Source organism: Tursiops truncatus, chromosome 10 (assembly GCF_011762595.2).
Source record: "Tursiops truncatus isolate mTurTru1 chromosome 10, mTurTru1.mat.Y, whole genome shotgun sequence".
Classification (NCBI taxonomy): Eukaryota; Metazoa; Chordata; class Mammalia; order Artiodactyla; family Delphinidae; genus Tursiops; species Tursiops truncatus.
This window is the reverse complement of record NC_047043.1, coordinates 97,858,118-97,885,735: the sequence shown is the minus strand read 5'-3', so window position 1 is coordinate 97,885,735 and position 27,618 is coordinate 97,858,118. Positions and strand designations below refer to the sequence as shown.

General features: G+C 39.3%; 1 protein-coding gene across 15 annotated transcripts in view; it reads right to left on the bottom strand.

Annotated features, from left to right (window-relative positions):
- Nucleotides 1–27,618, bottom strand: part of LOC101327326 (peroxisome proliferator-activated receptor gamma) — a 222,901-nt gene that overhangs the window by 118,113 nt on the left and 77,170 nt on the right. For all 15 annotated transcript variants that reach the window (XM_073787718.1, XM_073787717.1, XM_019944609.3 and 12 more), the window contains 4 exons: nt 25,729–25,956; nt 24,149–24,318; nt 10,300–10,438; nt 2,325–2,524 (listed from right to left, as the gene is read on the bottom strand). In XM_073787718.1, the coding sequence (XP_073643819.1) occupies nt 2,325–2,524; nt 10,300–10,438; nt 24,149–24,318; nt 25,729–25,948 (729 nt within the window). In that variant the 5' untranslated portion in view covers nt 25,949–25,956. Of the gene's footprint in view, nt 1–2,324; nt 2,525–10,299; nt 10,439–24,148; nt 24,319–25,728; nt 25,957–27,618 lie in introns of those variants that run through there.

Genomic DNA, 27,618 nt, shown 5'->3' with positions numbered 1-27,618 from the left:
CCCCATAAAAAGCCTACAATTACCTTAGTTGCAACTCAAAGATTTAGAGCCAAGGAGTCAACTGGAGTGAGCTTTTAAAGTGATTTACAGTGGATCGGGCTGTGGCCCCTGAGTACCACGCAGAACCGTATGCTGGCCACTGGGAGTGTAAATTTAAAATCTTGACTACTGAGGAAATTTGCTTTTTAAGTGCTTTCCTCTTATCTTTCAGGTACTATTAAATTAATAGGATTTCCAGTGTGGACTGCAGGTCTGGATTGGGAGATTAAAAGAAGGGGAGAAAGCAGTTCCTGGACACTAAATGGCCCAAGGCAAACTGTGGAGTAAACACTGTGCTCTGGGCTGTCCCCCTGTCATCACGCCTCTCCCAGCTCAGGGTCTCCGGTTAGGTTCCCTGTCCCACACGGGCTCTCAGCGAGCTGGCGCAAGCTGCCTTCAATTGTTAACCCTATTTGGCTGTGTCGCCCTGATCTTCCGTTTGTTTCTCTACCTTTAAATGAACACGGTTTACTTTCCGTAATCAAATAGACTATGGAGAGGTCATTTGCTTTTGTTTTGCTGTGCCCTGATCTTTTCATTTGAAGAACACATAGACTCAGCTTTACTATGACCTATACTCCGTTGCCCTGCCCTATGGAAGACAGCGGCCCTCGTCCCTAGAATTCAAGAACGAAACAGCAAAGGGAAAATTCCCTGACTGTGAATGTACTGGGACAGCAGAACAAGGTGGACAATTCCTGTCTTTCTAAATATTCAGAAAAATAAACCATAACTCAGAATGCTTTCCCAAGGTGAAACTTCCACAGTGCCTATGTCAGCCTGGCCACTGCTGGCCGATGGGCAGGACTGGCTTCAGGGAGGAGAACGCACCCGAGCGGGAGGCACAGGGCCTGCGCTCCGGTGTCGCTTCTTCCACATGCTAACTCTGGGACCTCAGGGCAAAGTGGTCAACCTCTCTGGACTTCAGTTTCCTCATCTTTAAAAAGAGGATAATAATAGCAGCTGTAAGGTGGTCATGGGTCTTGAACATGATAAATACGCAAGAATTAAAAAAAATTATAAACAGCTGGATACAGGTATAATACTGTCAGAAAACCTACTGCCCTTCTTGATATTTGGCTTTTAACGCAGCAATATCCCACAGAAGTTTTCTTTTTCTATTAGCTGATTCTACTCTTACGGTTTAGCTAAAAGGGGGGAGAAAAACCCATCTTGAGATAGTCATCAAAATACATTAACGGGTGATAAAACTTTTCCCAAAATATAACTGAGTGGGGAAAGAGTTACACATTTCTGTCCAGTAATTGCACACCTTTCCTGCGGGGGTTCATTTGAAAATAAACGACAGCATAAGAAGGCTTTCAGGGGCTGGGACAGTGTCTTCTGAATGTTCTGTGGCTCTTACTACCCTAGGAAGCTGCTGCAGATATCATACTCAGAGTCAGACCCTACCTGTGAAAACTGCGGTACAGAGATGTGACCCAGGTCACAGTGCAAGTTGATGGCAGAATTGGGACCAGAATTAAGGCACAGTTATATTTTGTTTTAATATAATTCCAAGTTGCTTTCTCAGTTTCCTATCAGGGAAGAATTTTGCTTCTTGGAAAACGTGACCCAATCACCATTATAACCCACTCTGGGTTTCCCAAACAGTGGTCATCAATGTGCCTGCAGATGTTTGAGAATGCATTGGGGTAGGCCTGGCTGCTCAGAGCCTCCAAGAAGATAAAATTCATACACACAATAAAAGGACAGAGCTTCCAGTTCCCAGGAATAATCAGGACAGTGCTGCAAGGAAAGAAAAGTGATGTAATATCTGAAATGTATTTTTATACCCCAGGGAGAACTTCTAAGAGGTAATTTGAGTAGTTCTGAATGATACAATAATGGGATTAACTACCTTTTCCAGGCCTAGGTCAGGCCCTTCCCAGAGAAAAGCAGAGCTGTGTGAAGGCATATAGATGTGGCCAGTTATTTTGATGCCAAGAAAAGACATGGATCCTGAAAGAGCGTGGTGGGACGAGGGAGGTCAGAGTTCATTTGTTCAAGTTAAGATGACCTGTACCTTTTTACACTATTCTCAAAAATTTTATTAGGAGAACTTGAAGGAGTTTTTCCCTTTTCAAAATGTTTACTTACCCTATCTGAAAACACTTCCTTTCCTCTGTTTCAGACTCAGCCTGTGGTAGGTACCAGCCAACAGCTGAGTGGTACTCCGCATGTGTGTGCGTGTCTGTGTGTAACATGGTAAGTCATTTACTCAAAGGGAAAACAACAACAACAAACCCAGCCACCCCAAATGAAGACAGTAGAAGAGAACTAACTGATTTGTCTGTTGTCTTTCCTGTCAAGATCGCCCTCGCCTTTGCTTTCGTCAGCGGGAAGGACTTTATGTACGAGTCATACAAATGTTTTGCCAGGGCCCGGAGATCAGCAGACTCTGGGTTCAGCTGGTCGATATCACTGGAGATCTCCGCCAACAGCTTCTCCTTCTCGGCCTGTGGCATCCGCCCAAACCTGATGGCTACAGAGGAAGAGAAACGGCAGGATGAATGACTGCGTTATTGTATATATATACATCACAACTTCTTTTATCCTTTCATTCATCAATGGACACTTAGGTTGTTTCCATTTCTTGGCTATTGTAAATAACGCTGTAATGAACATGGTGGGGGGCGAATGAATTAAGTTGAGTCTTATTAAAAATGTTTTTGTCCTTTAACATCTAAGGGGTGAACTTGCAGTCCTATCAGGCTTTTGACAACGAGTAAGGCTTCGTCTCATGGTCAGTTTTCCACGTTTAACATGCTGATTTTGTAACGGTTGTAGCCTGTAAACGAGACTTATACAACACTATTGCTTTTCATACGACTGTTGCCAATAACTTACGTTTTTCCACCTCTCTTCCTTGAGGAAAAAAAAATGTACGCATTCAGAGGTTTTGCAGGATTGGGCAACCTAATAACTATCACTTTATTTTCCAGCTCCTTTAAAGTAAAACAAGGAGCAGCCTTATCACCATTATTAAGTAATTTTTAAGTTGGGGTATCATTTTTCAAACTATGTGTAAAGAGTATTTAAACACTTGCCTAGGTTTCTTTCCAAGGTCGAGATGAGCAAGACACGACAGCCTCATCTCCTGACCCTGAAGTTTTACTTGACAACATTTAATTCATTCACTGAACACCTGTTTGATGGAAGACACTGGCTTGACAGACTGGACTGGGAGATGCAAGGATGAAAGGGACGCGTCTAGGAGATCCCAGATATAAAAGAGCCTAAATATACACGGATTATTCTCTCCCTCATGTACCGCTCTTTACGAGCTCCTTCCTTTCCACCTAAGCCGAGTTTAAGCTTCCGACCCTGGCATGATCTCCCCCTCATGCTCTTTCCTCCACCACTGGACTTACTGAAAGAGTCGTCTTCCCCTTTCTGTCTTACTATTTACTTCCCAACCCACTGCAATCTAGTTTTCCTCATTTAAATTCACCAAAACTTCGCTCTTAAAAGGATCCAGGGGCTTCCCTGGTGGCGCAGTGGTTGGGAGTCGGCCTGCGATGCAGGGGACACGGGTTCACGCCCTGGTCCAGGAAGATCCCACATGCCGCGGAGTGGCTGGGACCATAAGCCATGGCCACTGAGCCTGCGCGTCCGGAGCCGCACAAAAAAAAAAAAAGAAAAAAAGAAAAAGGGATCCAAAGCTTTCCTCACAGTCAGATCTAGGGGCCTCTTCTAAGTGCTCATTCTGCTTGAGCTTCCCAGCTTCCTCCCAGCCGTTAATACTGTTGACCTTCTCCACCCTCTTATTTCAAATTTTTCTCACACTGGTTTGTGCTTTTCTGGCTCTCCTATCTTTCTGCCTGCTATATTCCAGACGTCTTTGACAGTGCCTCTTCCTTCACTTATATTCTGCTATTCCTAGTTTGATCTTCTCTCTAACTCAGAAAACGTGCTAATGACTCCTGCCCTCTCTTCCCTGAGATTTGGACCCCTATTTTTCACTTCTTACTGTGTTCCTTTGCACATGGATGCTGGATATTCCACAAATACCTCAAATGCAACATAAAATCAAACTTTTCATTTTCCCCTCCAAACTGTCTCCTCTTACTGTGTTCCTTTCTTGATTAATTCACTCTATCACCCAAACTAGACACCTCCAATAATCTCTGACAACCCCTCTCTCCTCGGACACTTGTATTCATTGGTCACTGCTGAGAGATTTCTCTCAATGCCATTTCTTCTCACCGTTCCCAATGTTTTAGATCACAATATTGCACTGGTCTCCTGATGGTTCTCCCCAATTTTTCCCTCTCTAACTTCTCCTTTTGAGCTGTCAGTAGTTTGGTTTTTGATAATACAGGTCTGATCACTCCCTCGCTTTATAAGAAGGTGGTGCTACAGGAAAGGTAAGAAACACACAGAAGAGGAAGAATGGGGAATTAGAAGTCGGATGGAAAAGAAGGCTTTTGAACTGGGCCTTCAGCACCACATAGGATTTTGACAGGGGACAGAAGGACACAATATTCAGAGCCCCAGACGCATTCTACCACAGGGCACTCTGCAGGAACAGCAAAGTACGCAGTTTGTCTGAAATGTAAGTGGAAAGGGCAGCAAAGGGCAAAGGAGGTGAAGGCTAGATCATGGGCGGTAATGAATACCCTGCAGGTATAAGTACCACAGCTCCTTTAGGACTTTTTACTTTGTTATATTTTCTGAAAGGTAACATGTTGCAGTTTAAATTTATTTGCCATTCAGTCTTTTCTTTTTTTGCAACATACATAGTGCTTCTGTTTACAAGGAAGGAGAGGACTACCTTATAAATGCTAAATGCCACAAAAATCTGTGAAACCATTTTGCTAGCATTTTATGAAGCTGCTAAAAAATTATTTTGAAAGTTGTCGCTTTTTTTTCAATAAAAGAAAAAAATCCATCATTTATATAATAGGATATCCTAATCAGTAAAGCTAAGGTTTCACTAACTTTTTATATTTATAAAAATTATTATTTTTGTCCAAACTGAATGGTATGGGGAAACCTAGCTGAATGACTCATAAGTAATATAAGTCAACTCCTCTTTACTTCAGATTTTTAAAAAAATGCACAGCCTAAACTTATTATTTTATTATTTAGTTCATACAAAAAGCAGCTCTTGAATATTAAATATTCTCTAGTCAAAATTCTTAAAGACTGGGCTTCCCTGGTGGTGCAGTGGTTGAGAGTCCGCCTGCCGACGCAGGGGACGTGGGTTCGTGCCCCGGTCCGGGAAGATCCCACATGATGCGGAGCGGCTAGGCCCGTGAGCCACGGCCGCTGAGCCTGCGCATCCGGAGCCTGTGCTCCGCAACGGGAGAGGCCACAACAGTGAAGAGGCCCACATAACGCAAAAAAAAAAAAAAAAAAAAAAAAAAATTCTTAATGACTAAATTATCCTATTAAAAATAAAGAGGACACATTTAAAAAATATGATTAATGTCAGGGATCTTGACAGCAGGACTTCAAAACACAAATTGTACTTTGAAAAACTATAAAAATGTGTATGAGTATCCATTTGACTGAAGAAGCAACATTAATATACAAGAGTATTTTTATTAAGATTCTACAGATACCAGCATCACTATTTCAAAGTGTAAAACAAGTAGTAGCTGATACAATGATCACTTAGGAATTTGGTTCTTTATTTCTGCTTTACTTTCGCTTAGAGCTTTCCTCTATAGGTGGTGCCTAGACAGGGCATTGAGCTGATTGTGTTCGGCACAATGCAGGAAGACTTCGGAGCCGTCAGCAGGATTGAACCATGGTCTAGAAATGATGGATTGTTAAATACCAAAATAAGTGGAACTTCGTTGATCTTGATCATTATAGAAAAACAAAAACTTTCTTCCCAAAACGTATCAATCCAACACCTGGGTGCTTCTTCTACCTAATGCTGGATATTTGAGAAACAACTATGTATCCAAATGGAAGAATTCTGAAATCATGTCCTTCTACGATGTTTAGACTACATGTCACAGTCAAAATGAAAGTTCCATCTGAAGATGGAACCATATACCATGAACCATTAATCAAATATACCATTTATACTTTCCCTACCCCAGACTGCCCTGGATTTGTACTCTGGGGTTACATCGTTATGAGATCATCAAACATACTGACTTAAATTCCTGAGGAATTGATCAGAACATATGGGAGACCTGATTCAGGCATATGAAAAACATATAGGTGGAAACTTTTAAATTCAGGTAAATGACAGATATCTAGATATTTGGAAGACTGTGGCACTGTCTGTAAGACATGGACTAGCTGGTTGAAAAGTGAGGTAGGTTGTTTGATTTACATAGAATCATAGAATTTTCAAAGTTGAAAGGACTTAGCAATCACTGATTTTTAAAAAATTAATTTATTACTTTTTATTTTTGGTTGTACTGGGTCTTTGCTGCTGTGCCCGGGCTTTCTCTAGTTGTGGCGAGTGGGGGCTGCTCTTCGTTGTGGTGCGTAGGCTTCTCATTGCGGTGGCTTCTCTTGTTGTGGAGCAAGGGCTCTAGGTGCATGGGCTTCAGTAGTTGTGGCACACAGGCTCAGTAGCTGTGGCTTGTAGGCTCTAGAGCGCAGGCTCAGTAGTTGTGGTGCACGGGATTCGCTGCTCTGCGGCATATAGGATCTTCCCGGACCAGGGCTCGAACCAGTGTCGCCTGCATCATTGGCAGGCGGGTTCTTAACCACTGTGCCACCAGGGAAGCCCGCAATCATTGATTTTAGTGATTTTCCAACAATAGTTCCCAGAGTCCCTAGAGATCCTTGAAGGTGACTTCAAAGTCTCCTTCAAAGGTGGGAGCCGATGGCTAACCGGGAAGCTAAATGCACTGAAGGGACTGAACAGAGAGACCAAAGAGCAGAAGGAAAAGTAACACAGAATGGAGAGAATTCACTTTGGGGGATGTTTATTTCTTCTCGTGTGTACTGTGAATAGCAAGGAGCTGATCTTGGGGGCTTCCCTTGTGGCACAGTGGTTAAGAACACACCTGCCAATGCAGGGGACACAGGTTCGAGTCCAGGACTGGGAAGACCCCACATGCCGCGGGGCAGCTAAGCTCGTGCGTGACAACTACTGAAGCCCGCGCTCCTAGAGCCTGCGAGCCACAACTACTGAAGCCCGTGTGCCACAACTACTGAGCCTGCGCTCCTAGAGCCCGTGCTCTGCAACAAGAGAGGCCACTGCAATGAGAAGTCCGTGCACGGCAATGAAGAGTAGCCCCTGCTCGCCGCAACTAGAGAAAGCCCGAGCACAGCAACGGAACACCCAATACAGTCAAAAATAAAATAAATATTTATATAAAATATTAATATAAAATAAAATAAAAATAAATTTTAAAAAAGAAAATACCAAAAAAAGTATTAAAAGAAAAAAAAAGGAGCTGATCTGGGTATAACCCTAGAAACCTCTTTTGATAAGTTGGTCAGTTATTACATTGAGGCCCATTCACACAAACTACTAAGAAAAAGACTTTCTATAAGAACGGAAACCTCATTACTGTTGGCCTCACAATGGCCAGAGCAAGGAATTTTAAGTAGTTACTACAATATCCTAGAAAACTTTGTATCTGGAAATGTTTCCTTCATCAGGATAATAGACAAAACTAATCAAAACCTACTTGTTGAGGTCCCCTTCATGTGTATAGATCAAATGGATGTTTTCTTTTCTGTGCAACCCATTCCCATCAAAACCCATGAAAAGGGATTTTCTTAGTCATGTTTGCAATCCTGTAAATGCTGAACTGCATTGTGTTTGATGCTATGACATTTAATTTCTTTTTCTTTCTTTCTTCTTTCTATCTTTCTTTCTTTCTATCTTTCTTTCTTTCTTTCTCTCTCTCTCTCTCTCCCTCCCTCCCTCCCTTCCTCCCTCCCTCTCTCTCTCTCTCTCTCTCCTCGCCCCCGACCTTTCTTTCTTTCTTTTTGCCTGTGCATGAACTAACCAAACACTCTACCAAGACTGCTCCTCTATCTGAATAGAGTAAGCTAATTGTCATAACAAGTCAAAAGATGACCTTATTATCAAGTTCATGATGCTTTCTTTGACTTTTCTGGAAAGATAAAATTATACCATCAATACTATATAGGTTGGACTTTAAATATTATTTGCTTATAAATAATAAGAAATAGGAGATATATTTTATGTGAATGTGTGCAAGCACTAGGAAATATATTTTTCTTCAATATGAAAAGTGACGATTTTTAAAGGACAAAAAAATAAATAGCATTAAAAGCAAAACTGGTCTCCTTTCCTAGGCAGTCTTAGTAATAATGACCTTAAAGTCAAGGATTTCTTCATAAAGATAAAATAAGTTTATTGCGGGCTTCCCTGGTGGCACAGTGCTTAAGAATCTTCCTGCCAATGCAAGGGACATGGGTTTGAGCCCTGGTCCAGGAAAATCCCACATGCTGTGGAGCAACTAAACCCGTGTGCCACAACTACTGAGCCTGTGCTCTAGAACCCGTGAGCCACAACTACTGAGCCCGCATGCCACAACTATTGAAACCGCGTGCCTAGAGCCCGTGCTCTGCAACGGGAGAAGCTACTGCAATGAGAAGTCCGTGCACCACAACAAAGAGTAGCCCCTGCTTGCCACAACTAGAGAAAGCCTGCGTGCAGCAACGAAGACCCAACGCAGCCCAAAAAAAAAAAAAAAAAAGTTTATTGCAACTTGATTGCATCACCTAAAATATAACCCTTGAATTGGAAATTGGTAAAAACGCTTATGTTTTGTGAAGTCTGAAATAAAGAGGAAACTGATGGAATTAAACCAGCAAATTATCTTGCAATTAATGACTGCAGTTGTATACACAGCAGATATAATCAACTGTTGAGGAAAGTTGGACCAAATTTCCATCCTGTCTAGTATAGCTGATGGATCTATTCAAAATATATTCTTACCTTTAGAGGAAATGACCCCATATTATGATACAAATATAATTTTTTAAACTATTTTTAAAGGGTAGAAGATCAGTTCAATTAGTGATTCCCAAATATCTTGATTTCTGCTATGAAAACCAAACATCTGCACGATGGAACAAAAATTTAATTTTCACAGATGCTTTGGAGTCCTTATAGATGAAGACTGACTTCAAATATTATATCTTCTTACCAGATTAGTTTTGAGAGAGGAAAAGGTAAAAGAAAAAAAAAAAACAGGGTATATGATGACATGAGACTTTGGATTTAATTTGATTACTTTGGCATTTTATATCTCTTGAACCCATAATTATTTTGGAAAGAACTGATTAATTCTTGACAAATATAATACTACCAAATTACATCAAAATTATTTTTTGTGAGCCAGTCAACCAGTGAGAGCCAAATTAAGAACTGTTTCTTCAAACAGCGCTGTCTTCCATGATGTTACTGAGTTAGTGCTACAGTTCATGAAAACATGGGTCTCCTACAGTCCTTCCCTCGTCGACATTCCAAATCATAAGCCTGACTTTAGACACAGGTTTAAAAAGTAGAAAGTTTTACTCTCTTATGTTACTATGGATACTGAAGCTTTGTGGAACTTTAAAATATTTGCTTAATCCACAAATTGTATGCTGCATAAAGTCAAGGATAGTGTTCTACTCATTTTTGCATAGTAAAGAGAAAAAAGGACACATATCTAAATTCTGATACACCACTTAAGTTCCGTATTCAGAAATCAGAATTTTCCTACATTAAAAGTAGAAACTACTATATATAAAATAGATAACTAATAAGAACCTGCTGTATAGCACAGGGAACTCTACTCAATACTCTGTAATGGCCTAAATGGGAAAAGAATCTAAAAAAAAAAAAAAAAAGAGTGGATTTATGTACATGTATAACTGATTCACTTTGCTGTCTACCTGAAACTAACACAAATTTGTAAATCAACTCTACCCCCCAAAATTTTAAAAAAATAAAGTAGAAACTACTGATATATATAAGTAAAGTATAATCTGTTTTTAATACTATTAAAGCAACACAGAAAATTAACCGCAACTATCATTACATTTGTTTCAGAATACTACAGTTATATCCATTATCTCCCAGATTTCCCAGTCTTTACTCCCATCATGGCAGATGCTCAACTGTAAGAGAGAAGGATTCACATTTAAAGCTGAAAAATTCTGACCTAATTGAGAAACGTTTTAGCAGCATGCAGTATTCTGAAATCTGGCAATCGGTGGAAAAACTGTACACGTTTTCAGCAACGGCCCTCACGTCTACTGATCTGGCAGCCATAATGAGAATAGTAAAGTATGTGGCACTCAGGGTTCACTTACCATTATGAGACATCCCCACAGCAAGGCACTTCTGAAAACGACAGTACTGACATTTATTTCTACTTTTTTTGTGGATCCGACAGTTAAGATCACACCTATCATAAATAAGCTTCAATCTGATTGTCCTCCGGAAGAAACCCTGCAAAGGGATATGGAAAAAAAGGAAGCAAATTCTGAGTGTTTGTGACAATGGCTAAAGGTACACTAGCCTGGGTATCAGAGGCTAAGGTAGGTTCTTGACACATTCTGTCACTGGTGACTTTAGATAAATCACTTCATCTCTCTCAGTTTTCTCTGCTATAATATAAAGAACCAGAGGATCTCCAGTATCCTTTTTTTAGCTCTTAGACAGTGACCACAACCCACTGATGTCATTGAATGCATCTTGGCTCTACATCTGGATTTCAGCAAGCTCTAAGAAGTGCTCTGGCTTTAATGTAATGCAAATAAAACACCATGTAATCAGTTCAGTCTCTCTGTAAATCATTCCAACAGCATGCCCCAGCCTTATAATTGTGCTAAGCAGTTTGGCAAAGTTATAGTCATTTCATTCTAAAACATGAGCAGGGCCAATAAAAATCCACATGTGGATAATTTTTTGGAATTCTCTATGTTGCATAATTTCCTACAGAATTGGTTTCATTTATTTATGCATTTGAAAGAGTGCTCCATAATCGTTGTAGCCTACAAACAAGAAGAGATAACAGAAAATAACATGAGAAGTAATACATAAATCCTCAGAAAATTGACAGCTATCTCAAAATAGCAAATATGTCCATTGGAGGCTAACTGAATTCTATTACATTTACATATTTTTGAAAGACCAGAAAAAAAATTCTAATGAGAAACATTTTCTTACTCCATTTTTTTGTTATTGTTCAGAATATTCCTACTCATTTCTATTGTGCTCATCTTCATGAAACTCACTTCTTAATTCTTTCAAATTTATCTGGCCCTGTTTGACACAAAAAGCAATGAATTAGGACTGACTCTACCACTGACATGCATTTGGACTTTCTCCAGATTTCTACCTTGAACTCTAGACAAGTATGTTCAGCTGCTTACTTGACATCTTCACTTGGAAATCTAAAACCATCTCTAACCCAGCAGGTCCAACTGTGAAGTCCTAATCATACCCTGCAAGCTTATTTCACTGCAGCTCTCTCTATCTCAGCTGATACAACTCCAACCTTGAAGTCACTCTCAACTTCTTTCTCTCATGAAGAAAAGCTCTTGCTCTAAATACACAATTGCCTGTTTCCCTCACTGCATTCAAGTTGTGCTAACACCTCGACTTCTCAGCGAGGCTTATCTATCTTATTTCACACTGTGGCCTGTCCCTGTCCCCAACTCTCCTTGGCAGTTCTTGTTCTCCTTTACTCTGTTCTTCTTTTTTCCCAATAGCCTTTATGACTTCCTAACATACCATATAATTTACTTATTATATTTATGTTTATTTTCTGCTCTTCCCCTACTGCCCAACTAAAATTGTGAGCTCCCTGGGAGAAGGGATGGTCTCTTATGCCCCTAGATGTAACCCAAACGCCAACAACAGTGCTACGTTAAAATACGTTGAGTAAATATGTGTGTCATTTAACTTCCTTTCTAGGCCATCTCTGATATTTTGTGATTCTAAACTATGACTGAGATATTACAAGGCCACTAGCACACTCCTTTCCTTTCAGTTTTTGTTGCTATCTTATTAGAGGTAATAGTTACAAACATGTAGGAAATACATGTAACTATAAAATATAATAAGATAATTATCACACATGAGCCCATTGTTCAACCCAAGATTTAAAATCATAACCAGCCACTTGCTTGCACTTATGAGTTCTTCCCTTATCTAACTCCTGCCTCTGTGGCCTCTTGACAATATAATCATCATCCCCAATTTTGAGTTTATCGTTTCCTTGACCTTTAAGAAAATATAGTTTTATCACACAATCTATAAAACTAAATAATACGTTGCTTAGGTATGCTAGTTTGCGGGCTTTATTAAGTAGTATCATACTATATACAGGTATTGCAAATATATTCCCCTCTCTATGACTTACGATCCTTGAAGTTTACTATTTCAGTCTTTTTTTTTTTAACTTGTAAACCTTTTCATTTTGCTTTCATTCTTGAAAGATCACAGGGTACTCAGTTTTTCCTCTTAACACTCTGAATTCCACTGTCCCTGTGCTTTCATTGTTTCTGTTGAGATGTCTGTTGTCAATTGACTTTGGTTGCATTTATATATTCTCTTTGTTTTTCATATTCTGCAGTTTTACTGCAGTGCGTCTAGCCATGGATTTCTTTCATTTATCTTCTTGCACATGGTTTCTGCATCATGGTTTCACTTGTTCATCAGCTCTGGTACTCCAATTAGTTAAATGTTAGGATTTCTTTTCAATCCTTCAATATTTCCCAACTTCTCTTTTATATTTTTCATCTTCTTAGCATTAATTACTCATTAATGTTCATCACAAAGGTAAACATCAGAACAGCCAAATAAGATGACAAAAAGTATATAATGACAACGGCAAAAGTAAGTAAAAGCAAACTTTTCTCACCAAAGTTCATCAGTAAGAAGAGTTCTGTACGTTACTATTCATCACTAAAGAAGACATATTTTTAATATTCAAAGATCCTATGAATACTTAAAGAACTAAAAGAGGCTTCAAATTCTAGCAGATTCTGGGTAGGACATATTCTTTAAGACATTGTTGGTCTCATTCTTAGTAATTTCTTTGCATATATCTTTCAGTTCAATAATCCTTTCTTCTCCTGTTTCTAGTATGTTATTTAACCCTTGTATTGAATTTTTATTTCAATGATTGTATTTTTCACTTTTAGAAGTTTCACCTGTTTTCAGAGCTGTTGGTCAGGTAGTCTATTATTGCTCATTCATTGCTATGATTCTGCCCTCTATCTTTGAACAATTCATACACAGCTGTTGTACATTCTGTATCAGGCAATTCCAATATCTGCTTTCCTTGGGTAGGGGTGGAGAGGCCTAAGTCTGTTTTTTTGTTTATTTGTTCACTTCTGGTGAATGTCATCAAGTTGATTGCCTACTTAAGTGTTTGCTGACATTTTATTTTGAACTCATTTCTTGACCTTAAACTGTGAGAATCCTACAGGGTCTAAATTGGGAATTCTTTCCTCCAAAGAGAATTTAAAGATCCTTCTGTTGAAAACCAGGAGTGACACTGGCTTATGACTATTTCAGACTCTCTTGAGAATTGTGGCTCAACTCAGAAGCCCCAGACTCAGCTGCACCTCACTGACAGCTCAGAATACTGACATAGGCATCTACCTGTAGGGCAATGCTGCACTTCAGTATTCCTATGGGCATCTATCATGAGGAAACTCTGCCCTGCCCCTCCAAGTATGCCTGCAGCTACATCTCAAGACCTAGGATTTTTTGTTTGTTTGTTTTGCTATTAACGTTTTGGAGAGTTTTCCCTACCTCTTGTGAGATCACTAATATCTCAAACGGTATGTCCTGTGTAGGGTATGCTGGAAAGTTAAGCCTCTTTAATTCTCAAAGGGTTATAAGAAGGTTTAAATATTTAAAAGCCATTTTCCCCCCAATGATTCACACAAGGCTAAAGTACAGAACTGTTGTCACTGATAAATACAGGTGAGAAATTTTGTTTTGATTTTTGCCATTGTGACCATATATTTTTTATGATATCCTTGACTGCTTCTCTGATGTTCACTGTTAAAATCTAATATTAGTGGTTGAAAATGCTGCTTGGCTAGCTGACAGGTCCCACAGTACTCACCTATCTGGCATGGTTGGAGAGGAAGGCTTTTTAATAAGAGAACTATGTTTTTTAAGCTTAACCCTTATAATGTAATTTTTTGTTTTGACTCCTATGATGTCTTTCAAAGTGTATCACATTCTTTTTATAATGATTCCAATGTTGAAGGATAATCATTCTGTATATCATTTACATACTGACTATGCACCTAAAATCTTGAACTAAATATATACAGACTCCAGCACAATCTTGGAATTTACTTTTACTTTTCTTTTAAGACTAAGTTCATGATAACCAACCATTTTCTTGCAATTTGACTCTTTCAAGAAATCTAGAGAGGAAGATACAAGGCTCTCAGTGTTTCTTCTGTAAAATTATTTCTTGACTTGAAGAATGAAGCAGGCTTCTCAAAAGTTTCTTCATATTGCCAATAAAGAAACACTCTCTAACAACACTCTTTTTTATTGTGTCAGCGTCCATAAAGTGATGTGCAATTCCAACAGCTCACAGTTCTGATTATCATGAAGTCTGTGAACTGGTGTGATGGAGATGCACCAGTCACCATTTCAGAAAATGGTTTTGTGTATATTTTTATTATAAAGTCTTCATATTTGCTTGTGAGAACGTAATGCCTGTTTTTTGTTTTTTCTGCTTTAAAAAAAAACTTCTCCAACCTATCCTTCATTGTTTTACAAGTAACAAAACTTCAGGTGCAATGAGACCTAAGAGCGGTATTGTTAAGTTTACAATGAGATTAAACGCCCTGTGTTGGACCTGCATTCAGCTTTATCATGAAATGGTATGGCCCATAGGGGCTGAATCAACGAGCTGCCACTGGCACATGGGAATATACTAAAAACTCTTTCTGAGGTAGGATACAAAAAATACATAGAAATACAAAAACAGGGCTTCCCCAGTGGCGCAGTGGTTGAGAGTCCGCCTGCCGATGTGGGGGACATGGGTTCGTGCCCCGGTCCGGGAGGATCCCACATGTCGCGGAGCGGCTGGGCCCGTGAGCCATGGCCGCTGAGCCTGCGTGTCCGGAGCCTGTGCTCCGCAGCAGGAGAGGTCACAGCAGTGAGAGGCCCGCGTACTGCAAAAAAACCCCAAAAAACAAAAAAACAAAACCAGATTATACTCTATTGTATGGTAGATTGTGCTTCCTTATGCCTTTAGCTAAGTCTATGGTTCTAAAATGATCTTTCACTAAAGGCATAAAAATATGATGAAAACCGACTAGAGAAAAAAATAAGTGTCCAAATTGTAAGCAATAAATGCCAGCTGTGAAAGCTGTAGAACTTATTAGTCTTTCAGTAGCTACAGGTTATACATTGCCTAAATCTGTAATGTTAACAACCAAATACTCCATCACTGTTTCCCTGTAATCCAAACCCAATCTTTTTATTCCTATCTGAATTTTGGCAAGGATCACCAACATAAACCTGTTCCACTGGCACTGTAAAGCTGTTTAAAAAGACCTACTGACAGTTATCTTAAGGATGATAACTATTTTTTGCAATCCATAAATTAGTTTTCAGGTTTGTGGTCAACTGTATTTTAATTATGGGTATAGCCCACATTCTACTGAAATGACAAATGTTAAATTGCCAAACCACCTTTCAGAAAATACATACAGGTGAGTCTAACGCGTGTGTGAATTTCATTTTCACTGAGTATTGTTGATGAACTGAGGTGATATCTTTGATTACTGACAGCCACTGGTCTAATTTAGCTGCATTCAGAGTGTGGCAGCAATTTTGTTTAACTCCACAGTAGCAAAGAATGAGTCAGTATGTCTTCAGCTTCATTCCTTGTAACAGTGGTTCTCAAACTTTTTGGTCTCCATATCCCTTTACTCTATTTTTTTTTTTTTTTTTTTTTTTTGCGGTACACGGGCCTCTCACTGCTGTGGCCTCTCCTGTTGCGGAGCACAGGCTCCAGAAGCGCAGGCTCAGCAGCCATGGCTCACGGGCCCAGCCACTCCGCAGCACGTGGGATCCTCCCAGACCAGGGCACGAACCCGTGTCCCCTGCATCAGCAGGCGGACTCTCAACCACTGCGCCACCAGGAAAGCCCACACCCCTTTACTCTTGTACAAATTGTTGAGGTTTCCAAAGAGCTTTTGTTTAGGTGGGCTAAACCTATTAGCATTGATCAGACTAGAAATAAAACCTGAGAAATTACTATGCACAAGAACACACAAGCCACATTCCATCAGGCATCAGAACTATGCTAACATTCCATGTCATGTAGTTTCTGGAACACTCCACTTACAGTCCTGAGAGAATGAAAAAGGTAAATAACAACTTATTATTATTATGAAAATATCGTCAACCTCATGGGTGTCTTGAAAGGGTCTTAGGGACCCCATTCCCAGATCACAATTTGAGAACTGATGACTTATATACTTGGAGAAGCCAAATTACATTATTCCTCTAACGTTTTTCTTGTTCTTATCTTTAAAATGACCAGATGTCTATTTTCCCTTCCAAGGATAGCATAACCTTCCTTGCATTTTAGTCTAGGAAGTCTGTAATCCATATTTTGGATGGTTTCCAAGTTACTGCAGGTTACTATACTACACTGTTAATTTTTTTCTACTGTTTTTCTTTATTTGTTTATATCTGGTACGTGAAGGACTCCCCTAGATTCGTCAGGTCTTAAGTGTTCATTCTCCATTTTTGCCTTAGAACATTTCTGTTTGTAACTCGAGGGCACTTGGGTTTTCTCCTCCCTGTTTTCTTTTTGCTACTTTTCTTCTTTGCTTTCTTTTATCTTCTAAGTTTTTATGCCCTCAGAACTTAGCTACTTACAATATTTGTCTTTCAGTTTTTAGCTGTTCTCAGAAATGTTAAAACTCTCTACAGGCAGAAGCAAGAAGAACAACAATCCTGCAGCCTGTGGAACAAAACCCACATTCACAGAAAGACAGACAAGATGAAAAGGCAGAGGGCTATGTACCAGATGAAGGAACAAGATAAAACCCCAGAAAAACAGCTAAGTGAAGTGGAGATAGGCAACCTTCCAGAAAAAGAATTCAGAATAATGATAGTGAAGATGATCCAGGACCTCAGAAAAAGAATGGAGGCAAAGATCGAGAAGATGCAGGAAATGTTTAACAAAGACCCAGAAGAATTAAAGAACAAACAAACAGAGATGAACAATACAATAACTGAAATGAAAAATACACTAGAAGGAATCAATAGCAGAATAACTGAGGCAGAAGAACGGATAAGTGACCTGGAAGACAGAATTGTGGAATTCACTGCTGTGGAACAGAATAAAGAAAAAAGAATGAAAAGAAATGAAGATAGCCTAAGAGACCTCTGGGACAACATTAAACGAAACAACATTCGCATTATAGGGGTCCCAGAAGGAGAAGAGAGAGAGAAAGGACCAGAGAAAATATGTGAAGAGATTATAGTCGAAAACTTCCCTAACATGGGAAAGGAAATAGCCACCCAAGTCCAGGAAGCGCAGAGTCCCATACAGGATAAACCCAAGGAGAAACATGCCGAGACACATAGTAATAAAATTGGCAAAAATTAAAGACAAAGAAAAATTATTGAAAGCAGCAAGGGAAAAACGACAAATAAAATACAAGGGAACCCCCATAAGGTTAACAGCTGATTTCTCAGCAGAAATGCTACAAGCCAGAAGGGAGTGGCATGAAAAACGTAAAGTGATGAAAGGAAAGAACGTACAATCAAGATTACTCTACCCGGCAAGGATCGCATTCAGATTCGATGGAGAAATCAAAAGCTTTACAGAGAAGCAAAAGCTAAGAGAATTCAGCACCACCAAACCAGCTCTACAACAAATGCTAAAGGAACTTCTCTAAGTGGGAAACACAAGAGAAGAAAAGGACCTACAAAAACAAACCCAAAACAATTAAGAAAATGGTCATAGGAACATACATATCAATAATTACCTTAAACGTGAATGGATTAAATGCTCCAACCAAAAGACACAGGCTTGCTGAATGGATACAAAAACAAGAGACCCACTTCAGACCTAGGGATACATACAGGCTGAAAGTGAAGGGATGGAAAAACGTATTCCATGCAAATGGAAATCAAAAGAAAGCTGGAGCAGAAATACTCATATCAGATAAAATAGACTTGAAAATAAAGAATGTTACAAGAGACAAGGAAGGACACTACCTAATGACCAAGGGATCAATCCAAGAAAAAGATATAACAATTATAATATAGGAGCACCTCAATACATAAGGCAACTGCTAACAGCTATAAAAGAGGAAATCGACAGTAACACAATAGTGGGGGACTTTAACACCTCACTTACACCAATGGACGGATCATCCAAAATGAAAATAAATAAGGAAACAGAAGCTTTAAATGACACAATAGACCAGATAGATGTAATTGATATTTATAGGACATTCCATCCAAAAACAGCAGATTACACCTCTCAAGTGTGCACGAAACATTCTCCAGGATAGATCACATCTTGGGTCACAAATCAAGCCTCAGTAAATTTAAGAAAATTGAAATCATATCAAGCATCTTTTCTGACCACAACGCTATGAGATTAGAAATGAATTACAGGGAAAAAAATGTAAAAAACACAAACACATGGAGGCTAAACAATACGTTACTAAATAACCAAGAGATCGCTGAAGAAATCAAAGAGGAAATCAAAAAATACCTAGAGACAAATGACAATGAAAACACGACGATCTGAAACCTATGGGATGCAGCAAGGGCAGTTCTAAGAGGGAAGTTCATAGCTATACAAGCCTACCTCAAGAAACAAGAAAAATCTCAAATAAACAATCTAACCTTACACCTGAAGGAACCAGAGAAAGAAGAACAAACAGAACCCAAAGTTAGCAGAAGGAAAGAAATCATAAAGATCAGAGCAGAAACAAATGAAATAGAAACAAAGAAAACAATAGCAAAGATCAATAAAACTAAAAGCTGGTTCTTTGAGAAGATAAGCAAAATTGATAAACCATTAGCCAGACTCATCAAGAAAAAGAGGGAGAGGACTCAAATCATTAAAATTAGATGTGAAAAAGAAGTTACAACAGACACCGCAGAAATACAAAGCATCCTAATAGACTACTACAAGCAACTCTATGCCAATAAAATGGACAACCTGGAAGAAATGGACAAATTCTTAGAAAGGTATAACCTTCCAAGACTGAACCAGGAAGAAATAGAAAATATGAAGAGACAAATCACAAGTAATGAAAATTGAAACCGTGATTAAAAATCTTCCAACAAACAAAAGTCTAGGACCAGATGGTTTCACAGGTGAATTCTACCAAACATTTAGAGAAGAACTAATGCCCATCCTTCTCAAACTCTTCCAAAAAACTGCAGAGGAAGGAACACTCCCAAACTCATTCTATGAGGTCACCATCACGCTGATACCAAAATCAGACAAAGATACTACAAAAAAAGAAAATTACAGACCAATATCACTCATGAACATAGATGCAAAAATCCTCAACAAAATACTAGCAAACAGAATCCAACAACACATTAAAAGGATCATACACCATGATCAAGTGGGATTTATCCCAAGGATGCAAGGATTCTTCAATATATGCAAATCAGTCAATGTGATACACCATATTAACACTGAAGGAGAAAAACCATATGATCATCTCAATAGACGCAGAAAAAGCTTTTGACAAAATTCAACACCCATTCCTGCCTGCTCCATAACTCTGGAGAGTTATGATACAAACTCTCCAGAAAGTGGGCAGAGAGGGAACCTACCTCAACATAATGAAGGCCATATATGACAAACCCACAGCAAACATCATTCTCAATGGTGAGAAACTGAAAGCATTTCCTCTAAGATCAGGAACAAGACAAGGATGTCCACTCTCACCACTATTATTCAACATAGTTTTGGAAGTCCTAGCCATGGCAATCAGAGAAGAAAAAGAAATAAAAGGAACACAAATTGGAAAAGAAGAAGTAAAACTGTCACTGTTTGCAGATGACATGATACTATATATGGAGAATCCTAAAAATGCCACCAGAAAACTAGTAGAGTTAATCAATGAATTTGGTAAAGTTGCAGGATACAAAATTAATACACAGAAATCTCTTGCATTCCTATACACTAATGATAAAAAATCTGAAAGAGAAATTAAGGAAACACTCCCATTTACCATTGCAACAAAAAGAATAAAATACCTAGGGAGACAAACGACCTGTATGCAGAAAACCGTAAGACACTGATGAAAGAAATTAAAGATGATACAAACAGATTCAGAGATATACCATGTTATTGGACTGGAAGAATCAAATTGTGAAAATGACTATACTACCCAAAGCAATCTACAGATTCATTGCAATCCCTATCAAATTACCAATGGCATTTTTTTTACAGAACTAGAACAAAAAATCTTAGAATTTGTATGGAGACACAAAAGACCCCAACTAGCCAAAGTAGTCTTGAGGGAAAAAAACACAGCTGGAAGAATCAGACTCCCTGACTTCAGACTATACTACAACGCTACAGTAATCAAGACAATATGGTACTGGCACAAAAACAGAAACATAGATCAATGGAACAAGATAGCCCAGAGTTAAACCCACGCACCTATGGTCAACTAATCTATGACAAAGGAGGCAAGGATATACAATGGAGAAAAGACAGTCTCTTCAATAAGGGGTGCTGGGAAAACTGGATAGCTACATGTAAAAGAATGAAATCAGAACACTCCCTAACACCATACACAAAAAGAAACTCAAAATGAATTCAAGACCTAAATGTAAGACCGGACACTATAAAACTCTTAGAGGAAAACATAGGAAGAACACTCTTTGACATAAATCACAGCAAGATCTTTTTTGATCCACCTCATAGAGTAATGGAAATAAAACCAAAAATAAACAAATGGGACCTAATGAAACTTAAAAGCTTTTGCACAGCAAAGGAAACCATAAACAAGACAAAAAGACAACCCTCAGAATGGGAGAAAATATTTGCAAATGAATCAACAGACAAAGGATTAATCTCCCAAATATATAAACAGCTCATGCAGCTCAATATTAAAGAAACAAACAATCCAATCCAAAAATGGGCAGAAGACCTAAATAGACATTTCTCCAAAGAAGACATACAGATGGCCAAGAAGAACATGAAAAGCTTCTCAACATCACTAATTATTAGAGAAATGCAAATCAAAACTACAATGAGCTATCACCTCACACCAGTTAGAATGGGCATCATCAGAAAATCTACAAACAACAAATGCTGGAGAGGGTGTGGAGAAAAGGGAACCCTCTTGCACTGCTGGTGGGAATGTAAATTGATACAGCCACTATGGAGAACAGTATGGAGGTTCCTTAAAAATCTACAAATAGAATTGCCATATGATGCAGCAATCCCACTACTGGGCATATACCCAGAGAAAACCATAATTCAGAAAGACACATGCACCCCAATGTTCATTGCAGCACTATTTACAACAGCCAGGACATGGAAGCAACCTAAATGCCCATCGACAGATGAACGGATAAAGAAAATGTGGTACATATATACAGTGGAATATTACTCAGCCATAAAAAGGAACGAAATTGGGTCATTTGTTGAGACGTGGATGGATCTAGAGAGATTGTCATACAGAGTGAAGTAAGTCAGAAAGAGAAAAACAAATATCGTATATTAACGCATGTAGGTGGAACCTAGAAAAATGGTACAGATGAACCGGTTTGCAGGGCAGAAGTTGAGACACAGATGTAGAGAACAAACGTATGGACATTAAGGGCGGAAGCCCCGGGGGTTGTTGTTGTTGGTGTGATGAATTGGGCGATTGGGATTGACATGTATACACTGATGTGTATAAAACTGATGACTAATAAGAACCTACTGTATAAAAAAATAAAATAAAATTTAAAAAAAAATTTCAGAAAGAAAAAAAACCACCTCTCTACAAATATCTGATGAACAGAATCACAGTGAAACTATTTGCTTAAGCCTTCTAGTTTTCTAAGTGTTTTACCAGCCCATAAAAATAATAATTTATTGTGGAAACTTAGCCAACCATACTTTTATTTATCAGCATAAATTACCAAGATGACCAAAAGTAAATGATTTCTTCGGGTATTTCTCAGAATTTAGCCACTATTTCCTCAAAATTATATAAATCTAACTCAATAAAATGACATGTTCTTACTACTCCTTGGGAAGATAATGATTTCATATAAGATCACAGATATTTTAGTTTGGTTTCAATCACAGAATGAATGGGTTTTCGTGTTTTAAACGAAAGCCATCTCTTGCCAGTAGTATTTCAAGGAGTCATTTTGGAATTTTAGAACTTAGAGATGAATAAGAAGCCCTTGGGGAGCTAATCTAACCAAGCTGTTTTACACACGAGGTGTCTGAAGGCTGAAGTGCTCATGCGATTGGTTAGGGACCTTGGGCAAGTGGCCAGGTGACCACTAGCTTGTCTCTTTCACTTTATTAAATTGCCTTTGGAGTAATAAACTATTGGACTGAAGAGGTTTTAGAGATCATCTAATTCAACACCATCATTTTATAGAACTGAAAACTTAGACAGAATATGGTTTAAAAATGATAATATGCAAAAGCATCTTGTACAATATCTGGCGCATAGTAGAAATTCAATAAATATTAACTTCCTTTTTTGGCCCATGGTCCAGTTAGGAACCCAGATATTCTAACACCTACCTAACTGCTGTCATATATCATTATTCTGAACAAAAAAGCCCAACTGACGATTGAATCTGATCTTACCTTTTATAAGCAGCATTATTTTATAAGGTAAGTATTTATGAACAATTTATTCTGAGCCCTGGAGTATATAGTAAGTACTATTCGATTACTATTTTATTCATTGAGCCTATTAGAATTAATTCTTTTAAAATACGAACTACATTTTAAAATATGAGTAGAGGGACTTCCCTGGTGGCGCAGTGGTTAAGAATCCGCCTGCCAATGCAGAGGACACAGGTTCGAGCCCTGGTCCAGGAAGATCCCACATGCCGTGGAGCAGCTAAGCCCGTGCGCCACAATGACGGAGCCTGCGCTCTAGAGCCCATGAGCCACAATTACTGAGTTTGCGTGCCACAACTACTGAAGCCTGCAGGCCTAGAGCCCTGTGCTCTGCAACAAGAGAAGCCACCGCAGTGAGAAGCCCACGCAATGCAACGAAGAGCAGCCCCCACTCACCACAACTAAAGAAAGCCCGCGCACAGCAACGAAGACACAACGCAGCCAAATTAATTAATTAATTAAATTAAAAAAATAAAAATAAAATAAAATACGAGTAGATTAACATTTTCGTAATAATTGGGCAGAATATTACTAAATGAACTTTCCAAAATACCCTTTTTCACAAAGAAAAGAGGTGAGGAGAAAGAGTACCTCCTTTCCAAAACAGTTACATCGCTTTGCCTGCTCCTAACACATAGCTCAAACTGACGCTGGAACAAGAAAGCACATAGCACTGGTTTAGGAGTCATAAGATATATGTTCTGGTCCTGGCTCTGCCACTTACTGATGGATGACCATGGGCAAGTCTCACTGATTCATGATTTCTACACCTGTAAAGTGGCCATACATAAGCTTGACTTTATAGGACCGTTCTAAGGCTCAAATGAAGATTATCTATCTATCCATCTATCTATCTATCTATCTATCTATCTACCTACCTACCTACCTATCTATCTATCTATCGGGTCCTACATACACAGAATATTCCATGGTATAGTGAAAAACAATATAGAATATTCAGGAAATCCGGGTACCGGTCTGGGTCAGCTCATCACTGTCTTTCCATGATACCTTGAACAAGTGACTTTTTTTTTTTTTTTTTTTTTAAATCTGCAAAATGCAAGGTTCAAATTAGATGGTGCTGCACAGGACCAATTTGGAAAAAGGGAAGTGAGGCAAAGTAGCCTTGCTTTGAACAATTTTCTTAGGTTTTCAAGTATTATACCATTTGAAGAATGGGTTTTGCCAAAAATATTTAAAAGCTTCACAATGTTATCTCAGTTCTTTGCCATCTGTTTGCAACAGGAAATGAAATAATAGGTACATTTTCAGCAAATTGTTTCAAAAAAGAAAAAATGTTTTTTTACCTTGCATCCTTCACAAGCATGAACTCCGTAGTGGAACCCTGAAGCTTTATCCCCACAGACACGGCATTCAATTGCCATGAGGGAGTTGGAAGGCTCTTCGTGAGGCTTATTGTACAGCTGAGTCTTTTCAGAATAGTAAGGTGGGGATGCAGGCTCCACTTTGATTGCACCTGTGTACAGAAAAACACGAGCAGGTAATTACCACGTGAAAAACAATGCCCGACAAGCAACAGGGAGGTCACTATAGTACACCTTGCTGCCATTATTTTATTATTTAAGTTAGATGCACTATGGAACGTGAAAAATACACAGGAAAAAGTAGGCTTTGTAATCACAGGCAAGTCGCAACACCTCTGAGCCCCACCTGTGAAAAAAAATGGGGTTAACTCTGTGGTTAACTTTTAACTTTGTGGTTCTATGACCGTCCAATACCTCGTAATACTAAAGCTCTAACAGGCAACATATGGTATTTCAGACCATTAAGGTTACTTTGCTACATAATGTGCTGTATTTGGCATTCGTGACAATATTAAATTATACATTTGAATTTAAATGTTGCATTTTAGAAGTGTTTTAAAACCACTCTTGAAAAGGAAACAGAAGGAACATTGTCATGAAAAGGTATGGTAAGCCCAGCTTGAAGGTACATGAAAAATAAGAGAGCAGGTTCCCATCAATGTTGAGTCAGAAAAGATGGTTTGTAAAATGATCTCTGATAGAGAGAGCCCCTATGGAAAGCAAGCACTATCTTTCCATTGATCAGGATCAGGCCTGTTAAATTTTCGTATCAGGCTCCAACTGAAAGCCACACATATAAATATAACCAAGTATATCATTTATCTTAAAAAAAAAAAAAAACTAGAACTACAGGAAGTTCTTACTTATTGTCAAGTAATGGCTGCAGTTACATGGTGGTGGCTCTGGAAAAACAGCATATCAGCAAAGAGATAAAAATCAAGGAAAGAGCATCATAGAAATTTAATCTTGAAAAGTGCAGCTTTAGTTTTTCTCGAGTCTGATGGCTTGATGTGAACTGCGTTAATGGCGTGGGGATTTATCAATAGCCTACAACGTCAACATTTAAATTTGTGCTGAAAAATAGGTTTCACTGGAAGCTGTTCAAACTGCAGAATTAGTAAAGATGCAACAGTGATTTAGAGATAAGTTATAAAAAGTGACAAAATGTTCCTTATCTACTTACAAGTGGAAAAAAGAATTCAAAGTGTGGGGGGGATGGACTCTTAGCCTGAGATGCACCTGGCAAGGTAATCAGGCTGGAAAATGTCCCTGAGAAGGAAAGAAGAAAAGAAAGAAAGAAGGGAAGCAGGCAGGAAGGCGGGGGGGGGGGGGGGGGGGGGGGGGGCGGGGGGGGGCGGAGAAAGATGATCTGGGGTGTTCACACACTACCTTCCTTTTTGGTCCATTATAAATGCCCACTATTTCATGGATCAATGGGTGAATAAATGAATGGTAAATGGCTTCACTATAGGCTTTAGTCTCTGGAGCATTTACCCCAGTGTGAATGAGATATTAGTCCAATGCTAGTCTCAGTAGTCTGAAAAGTGAAATAAACCGCCTACTTTGGTACTCTTGGAGTTTCAGGTCATACTTATAATCCGCAACCACTGGGTCAGCTCTTGGGAACGGAATGTCTTCATAGTGTGGAGCGGAAATGCTGGAGAAATCAACGGTGGTGAAGGGCTTGATGTCAAAGGAGTGGGCGTGGTCATCCATCACAGAAAGGTCCACGGAGCTGATCCCGAAGTTGGTGGGCCAAAACGGCATCTCTGTGTCCACCATGGTAATTTCTGAAATGGAGAAAAGAACAGCTACGACGTTAGTCCTGGAGGACAGTGCCATCCCGTAAAGATCCACAGAAAGGGAACAGAAAGAGTCTTGGGTCAAGTGACGTCACCTAGGTGATCATGGGGAGAGCAGAGAACACAGCCGCCTTCTTGGTGCCGTCCAGGCTGTTGAACTAATGTAGGGAAGTCACCCCTTACCTGGACGTCACAGTTGAGGACCCTCTGATAGTGTCACGTGTACGGCATACCCACATCAATGTCCTAGAAACAGCCCTGCTCTCTTCAGAGCAGGATGGCTTTCCTAAGGGTATCTGGGAATGGGCCTCTTGTTTTTTCCCAGCAAGCAGAGAGCTAAAGAATGTAGCTCTCAAAGGCTGACTCTTGCAAGAGGTTAAAGATTCCAGCTGTGGTCTTCATAAGAAAAACAAAGCGCCTTGAAAACACAAATAAGGAGACTAGGGCTGTGAATGCGCTTCAGCGGTTCCAAGAGGACGCATCAGGCACGGTTTGGGTTCACATGTCTGAATATCTACATGAATAAGTACCCAAACAACTTGAAGTTATCTGTGTTACAGTACAAACACTACACTGGTGATAGCTTAAAGGTCATACGGGGTCTCAATGACATCCAGAAAAAAGTGTGTGCTCCTAATGACAGGGGCAGCCATTGAACAAATTTCAGCTAAACCTACCTAACCCACGTCACCCCATTCACTTTGCCCATCTCCTCGGCATGCTTATTTTCTATTTCATTACCCATTTTTCTTAGTATATATTACTTTCCTATCAAAATACACCTCTCTCGTCTCAACTGCAATATCCACAAAAGTAGGTTCATCAACTATTTCTCATCATGCCTACTGCAAAGTTCTTCTGTAGACAAAGTAAAGGTGGACTGAGTTAAAGCTGGTGTATATGCTTCTGTATGAATACTGGGAAATGAAAATAAGGATGCAAAAAACGTCTGGGTTGCAAGAAAAATTGTCTGCTCATCATTTTACTAGTTTATTTTTGTTTCACTTTTAACATATGACTTCAGTGACTGCCTGCCAACCAATGTCAGGCTTCTCAACACAGGAATCATATCCCTAGGGGTCATTTATTTTATTGAAAAGTCTCAGGGAAAATTTTAATGATAAAATAGTTATTTATGTGTAAATAAACAGAGCAAAAAATTCACGTGATTTTAAAGATATACTATGAAACTCCTAAAACAACTTTATACTTGTAGTACATTTCATGGCCAAAAGAACGCTATTTTTAAAAAAGAATAGACTATTTTAAAAAGCAGCTTTAGGTTTACTTAAAAATTGAGCAGAGGGCTTCCCTGGTGACGCAGTGGTTGGGCGTCCGCCTGCCGATTCAGGGGACACGGGTTCGTGCCCTGGTCCGGGAAGATCCCACATGCCACGGAGCGGCTAGGCGTGTGGGCCATGGGCACTGGGCCTGCGCGTCTGGAGCCTGTGCTCCGCAGCGGGAGAGGCCACAACAGTGAAGAGGCCCGCGTACCCCCCCAAAAAAAAAAAAAATTGAGCAGAAACTACAAAGTTCTCATATACCCTTTTCCCTTTCTCCCTCCCCCGCAAACCCTGAAACACACAGTTTCCCCATTATTAACGTGCATTTCCCCTATTATGAACACTTGTATTAGTGTGGTATGCTTGT